General features: G+C 39.1%; 1 protein-coding gene across 1 annotated transcript; it reads left to right on the top strand.

Moving 5' to 3' along the window:
- Positions 1-268: 268 nt before the first annotated feature.
- Positions 269-6,118, top strand: LOC125820134 (uncharacterized). Its single transcript, XM_049499556.1, has 6 exons — positions 269-685; positions 1,520-1,788; positions 1,931-2,023; positions 2,107-2,178; positions 2,335-2,451; positions 4,896-6,118. Exons 1-6 carry the CDS (start codon positions 370-372, stop codon positions 5,991-5,993), a joined length of 1,965 nt encoding a protein of 654 aa, XP_049355513.1. The 5' UTR covers positions 269-369; the 3' UTR covers positions 5,994-6,118.
- The last annotated feature ends 385 nt before the right edge of the window (positions 6,119-6,503 follow it).

Genomic DNA, 6,503 nt, shown 5'->3' with positions numbered 1-6,503 from the left:
AGAAATTACGAACATAATTAGTATGTTCAGTAATTCAAAAAAGATCAAAAAACACATAAACTTGATTTCAAGATTGTATAACTATAGTTGATCAACACTATAAATTTGTATGAACCTAAAATTTGCTCTGGACATAGATAGCTTACCAATGCTTTAGGACACGATCTTAGATAGATCGGGGAGAGACTTGAGGCCCAATTTCTATCAATTAAAAAATATCTAATCTAGTCATGGGTCAAATCCATATAAAACTCATTGTTGACCCGAACTTGTTCATTCTCTTTACTACTACTTCTCTCACTAGGGTTTCGAAAACCCTACCGCCGCTGCTCTCCTTTTTCCCCAAATCTGAGCAAATTGAAAGCAACAATGGCGGAAGAAGCACAGTACGGAACACCAGAAGCCGGTAACAACAAGAGGAAGTACGATGATCAAACGACACCGTCTCCTGGTCCACGTAGACCTACTGGATTTTCTGCTCCGATCGCTTCCTTATCTCCTTCTGATGGTGCTGCTCCTCCTTCTTCTTACAACAATGTTCCGCCGCCTATGGATGATTTCCAATTGGCTAAGCAGAAGGCTCAGGAGATCGCTGCTAGGTTGTTGAATAGTGCTGAAGCTAAGAAACCTAGAGTTGATAATAACGGCGGTGGTGCTGGTGCTGGTGGATATGATTCCTATGAACGTAAGGGTTATGAGCTTTTTCTAGCCTTTTGCCGTATGGATTTTGTGTTTTGTGTAGTTTGTCTGTTTTCTTTGGATGCTTTGACACGAAATTGAGATTTTTTTAAAGAATTGTAATTTTTTCTGTAATTCTTTACTGTTAGAGATACTGCACTATTAAAACGAAGTTCATTTTTCACTGATATCGTTAAACCCCATGTCAAAATAGTGTTTATATTGGCTACGATTGATTTAATTAGTTTGTACGGTAGTCAAGTTTACACGATTTATGAGTTTTCTGTCCTTTTCTGTTATTGATTTTGTGTGCTCTCTTATGATGGTTTTTGAGATGAAGGTGAGATGTTTTTTAGATTAAAAAGATGTATTTTCACGCTGATATTCTTTTCCTTTTTGATACCGCTTTATGGACACCAAAAAGAAGAATTTGAGTTTGTTATTTACAGGTATCCTTATATCTTATACAGCTCGTTGTAGTATTTTTTCTATATCCAAATAGGGTTCATATTTGCTACAATAATGGTGCTGGTGGAATTGATTCCTTGCGAGTTTACTTCCTTTTGTTGTTGTTGATTTGTGTTTATGCCTTTTTGCTGTGGGAGAACAATTTTCAGGAAATGAGGTTTTTTTTTTGTAATTACTGAAGTGTTATTTTATTGCTCATTGTTATTGTAATTTTCACCTACTTCTATACCCGTCCAAAAATAATCTGTTTACAAAATATTTTTGATGAAATACAATTATCCATACCCAATTTGTGTTTGTAATTGGTTACCACTGATGTGATTAGTTGGCAAGGTAGTAGGGTTTAAATATATGTGGCTTTTCTTGACTGCAGACAAGCCCATTGTTACTCCTTCAGTTACAAGTTCATATGGTTATCCGGGGCAAAGCAAGAAGATTGAAATACCAAATGGCAGAGTTGGTGTGATTATAGGAAAAGGTGGGGAGACCATCAAGTATCTTCAACTCCAGTCTGGAGCCAAAATTCAGGTTACCAGAGACATGGATGCTGATCCTAATTCTACAAATAGAGCAGTTGAACTCATGGGTACTCCAGACCAAATAGCCAAGGCTGAACAGTTGATTACTGAGGTTCTTTCTGAGGTACTAATCTTTGCCTTACAATACCTAAAAGAGTGTCAAACTCCCGTAATTCTTTTGTTGAATTATATCTATCTTCTCATGCTTTTGACCATTAATTGATCTGTTTTCAGTTTGTTAATAATGCATTATGTATCTGAAACAGGCTGATTCAGGTGGTTCTGGTCTAGTTTCCCGAAGATTACCTGGACAGCAATCTGGAGGAGAACAGTTTTCCTTGAAAGTCCCCAACAACAAGGTGAGATTTAGTGTTGTAGTTTAGTTGTCTCGTGGTTAGCTTTCTACTGTTTGTCTCATGTGTATTGGTATGTGTTTTGTTAGGTTGGTCTTGTTATTGGAAAAGGAGGTGAAACTATAAAAAGTATGCAGGCAAGAACTGGAGCACGTATTCAGGTAACTGCAAAATACTTTTCCCAAATAATTTGCAGTTTTTAGTTGGCAATGGCACTTATCTTTTATAAAGAATTACAGTCCTTTGCAGTGTGTGAAGCAATTGTTTAGGAGATTTTTTTCCAGCTTTCTTTCTTATCTTTTCCTACTTTGTCACAGGTGATCCCTTTGCACTTGCCTCCAGGTGATACATCACAGGAAAGAACAGTTCAAATTGATGGGTCAAGTGAACAGATTGAGGCTGCTAAGCAGCTGGTGTATGAAGTAATTAGCGAGGTATGCGTAATTGGATATCACTTTCTATTCTTTCCTTTTTATTGCAAGAATATAATAGGCAGCAAAGGTAGATGAACTCTTGCCTCATGATGATGCATTTAATCTCCTTCAAATTTTGAACAGTCTATATTTGTATGTTATTTGCTGTTTGTAGTTTGTAACTGTGTGTGTATGTTGCAAGTTGCATGTTGTGGAAGACTACACTTTTATACTTTAGTCCTGTAAGAGTTGCTTCTGTAGTTCTCCTGATCCTGTTGTTCAAATTTCATCTCTTAGCATCTTGAAGATGCTGTGGTGTTAATTTTTTCAGCAGTGGTGGAATTTCCTGACACATTTAAGTTACAGTTTACTTCTGTTGCTACAGCATTATGAATGAGCAATTACTAATCCAATATACGACTTAATCAGGATGTTCATAATCTATATCTGAAAGTTTCACGTATGTATGTTGCTGTCAATTACCTATATCCGTCCTTGCATCGCTAGAATTCATAGTGTTTGCAGATATAATTTTGCCAGTCCTCTTCTCGGGTCGACAGCGTCGGTTAATGGGAATTGTAGTTCATTTCAATGACCCCTGGATGAAGGAGATTGGCTCTTGCTGTGCTTCAGTTTTTGGAAGGAAGTATTCTTATTAATATTGGAGATATGCTTTCTAGTTGCAAATAGGTCTTTGAGAGTATTTTGCTCCACTCGTAACTATAGCTCCATTACTTTAAATAGAAGGATTAATAGTTTGTTATCCACATAATATATCTGTAGTGTGACATGACACCTACATATGTCAACATTTTTTCCCATCGGTTCTTTTTAATTAGTTGGATGTTGCTGGAGCAAGAGATCAGTTTCTAACCCAAGGCATTATCAGGTTTAAGATGGCTTATCAAAATGTTTAGTTGCCTCAATGTCTATTGATCTATATTTCATTGGACTTTAGATGTTCTGATTTTTGTGAGGCGCAGGTTTTGGAGAGGTTCTCCTTGAAGGTAACTAAGTCTGTCTAAAAATTTCCCTAATATTGAGGATATATTCTAATCTGAGATGTGCAATAACTCTTGGTTTGGGTACTTGGTTAATATCAGGAGACAACATATAACTATGCTGGTTAATTTTGTATCTGATCACTGATATTATTATTGGAAAATTTGTAGGCTTAGTATGTATTGGACAATGGTGACACCAACATGGAACCCTAAGTGTTGGTGTTCCCTCAGCATTGTTCTGGTATGGTCTCCAACCTAATTATTGATAACTAATGTCATATTGTGGGAGTAAATGAGGGACTGATTTTGCTAGGATGCAATGGAGTAAACTAAGATTTGTTGAAATTATCATTGTATCTTTTGGCTGTCAATCTTGAGATATTATATGAATGTACTACACAAGTGTTGTAACAAATAGTGTTTGGTGTAATTATCTACTGTTGATGTCATTATTCAGCCAGAGGACAACTTTTTTGTGCCTCAGGATTTTCTAGTGCTTCATTTGGTTTCTCTCAAGAAAAATCCACCTCATTCATTACTATTGATTATCCGCTAGTATATGATTTTTTCCTTTTCTCCATAGACCTTTTAGTAATGGCTATGAAGATCGAACTTCCTTTGAGATTCGGAGTGCTTTAAGGACCATTAGTATGTCAGTTTTGTGTGTTCTCCTCTTGATTGTTAGCAGTACTGCTAGGTTCGCATTTCTCATTATCGAAAAACGGATTGTTGCCCTTCAAGTGTGATGTGGCACGTAGGAATCTGCTTTCTGGCAGTGTTATTAATGACATACATTATCACTCTGTGGTTTCCCTTGTTGTTGGTTCCCCTGTGGTCCACTTCTCTTATGGGTGAACCCAATTCAAGTAGTGATTGCTCGTCTTGGAACCTCAAGGTGAACTGCTCTTGCTGCTTTGCAAACACATCATATTTTTTCTTAATATTGAAGTTCGTCGTTTGTCTAATTTGCATGTCATTGAAATAGTTATTTGTCTTCTCTGGGTATATAAATTTGGATACACCATATTATTATCATATAAAAATCTGAATACTCTGCTTATGACATAATGAACAGATTACTCCATCATCTTTTATTATTGGTCAAGTCCCTTGGCCTATAGTGTTGCCTTGGTCATCTTATCTTGCCCTCTTAAGAGTTATCTTGCCTACATATAGAATGTGTGTGTATTTGTTTTTTGCTTTTTGCTTTGGTATCCTTCACTTCAAATAGGGTGAGGATGAGCATCTGCCAGGAGTTTGTACCTCCCAACCAGTAAGTCTTACATCTGTCTTGATGCATACCTAATATCAATTGTTATATGTTTGTGGTATAAGTTACTGTTTTATCTGCTATGATTATGCTACCTGGGTGTGGCTTAGTCTGCCCTTGCAATGTGAGTTATTTAAATATGCTTGAATCAATCATATTCTTGGTTAGTTTAGACAACAATTCTTGTGCAGAATCGTGCTAGGAATCAAGGGATGTCCGGAGGATATCAACAACAAGGTTATCAGGCCCGGCCTCCTACAAACTGGGCCCCTCCTGGTGCACCTATGCAACAATCTGGTTATGGCTATGGTCAGCCTGGTGCATACCCATCTCAACCATCTTATCCTGGCTACCCTCCTCAACCTGCCTCTGCTGGATATGCCTCTGGCTGGGATCAGAGTGCTGCTCAAAATCAACAATCTCAGGCAGGTGGGTATGATTACTACAACCAACAGGCTCCACAACAACAGCAGCAAACTGCTGGAGGTTCAGCTGCTTCAACTGATTCCAGTGCCTATGGTTACAACCAGCAATCTGCCTCTGGTTACAGCCAAGGACAAGCTTATGCCCAGGATGGCTATGGTGGATATCACGCACCTGCTCCTCAATCTGGTGGTTATCAAGGTTCTGGTTATGAGCAGCAACAAGGTTATAGCTCTACTGCTGGCTATGGGAATGCCTCAAACCCAACATCAGATGCCCAGAACTCGTCATATGGTACCCAAAGTGATGGCAGTCAAGCACCTCCACCAGCATCAGCCACGGGTCAACAAGGATATCATTCTGGCCAGCAGCCCAGCCCTAATCCTAGTTACCCATCTCAAGGCTCTGCTCAGGCTGGATATGGGGTGCCCCCAACTTCTCAAGGTGGGTATGGTACACAGCCAGCTGGAGGCTATGCTGCTAGTTATGGGACCCCTCAGGCTCAAAAGCCTCCTAGTCAGGCAAGTTATGGTCAACCACAGCAGTCTCCTAGTGCACAAGCTGGTTATGCTCAGCCTCCCACAGCGCAACCCGGGTATCCTCAACCAGCTGCTCAATCAGGTTATGCCCAGGCCGATCCCAATGCTCAGCGACCTCCCTCTTCTGCCTATGGTGCTCCACCAGCTCAGCCAGGTTATGGTGCCCAGTCTTATGGCGCTCCGCCAAGTTATGGCCAGCAGCCACCACCTTACAACAGTGCCTATGGTGGTTACTCCCAGCCTCCAGCATATGCTTCTGAAGCAGCTCCAACCTCGCAGACCGTTCCACCTAGTGGTGGGGTTGCAAAAGCATCACCTCAGAGTTAATATCAGTCTTTTTCATATGTTTAAGCGGATCTTTTTAAGACAATTTCTTACTTCTGTTGCTTAGTTATCTTTAGGTTTTGTAGTGTATCAAGCGCTGTTTTAAACTGTAGTTTGTTTTTGTCCCCTTATCTGGGCTGCGTATTGTTTTCCTTGTTATATCTTTCAATTTGTTGGATGTGTTCTCAATTAAATTTCCTAGGGGCTAGGCATGTATGTGCATGTTATTCTATGCTTCTTTTCAAGAATTTCAAATGGTTTACGGAGTACCAGCAGAGACCTCAAAATCATGGAGGTTTCTGTTTCTGTAAGTTTGTTTTTGAAGGATAGTATGCTGAATTCAGACTTCTTCAGTTTGCAATATACATCTGATGTCTTATGTCTTCAGTATTTCTGATATAGATGCATGAATTAACTTTGAGAAAAAAAGTTTTATGACCAAGACCTTTTATTTCACCATTATCCGCGTCATTTATATATAACTTAAGAGGCCGTTCAACAAAATTAGGGGTT

Source organism: Solanum verrucosum, unplaced genomic scaffold (assembly GCF_900185275.1).
Source record: "Solanum verrucosum unplaced genomic scaffold, falcon-dt-bn FXZP01000229.1, whole genome shotgun sequence".
NCBI lineage: Eukaryota > Viridiplantae > Streptophyta > Magnoliopsida > Solanales > Solanaceae > Solanum > Solanum verrucosum.
Note: the sequence above shows the minus strand (reverse complement) of the source record. Positions and strands in the feature narration are given on the sequence as shown.

Excerpts from the sequence above, each read along its gene's own strand:
- LOC125820134 (XM_049499556.1), top strand. The coding sequence starts at position 370 with ATGGCGGAAGAAGCACAGTACGGAACACCAGAAGCCGGTAACAACAAG. Across the intron at positions 686-1,519 it reads TGGATATGATTCCTATGAAC|ACAAGCCCATTGTTACTCCT; the intron begins GTAAGGGTTATG and ends TCTTGACTGCAG. Across the intron at positions 2,024-2,106 it reads TGAAAGTCCCCAACAACAAG|GTTGGTCTTGTTATTGGAAA; the intron begins GTGAGATTTAGT and ends GTGTTTTGTTAG.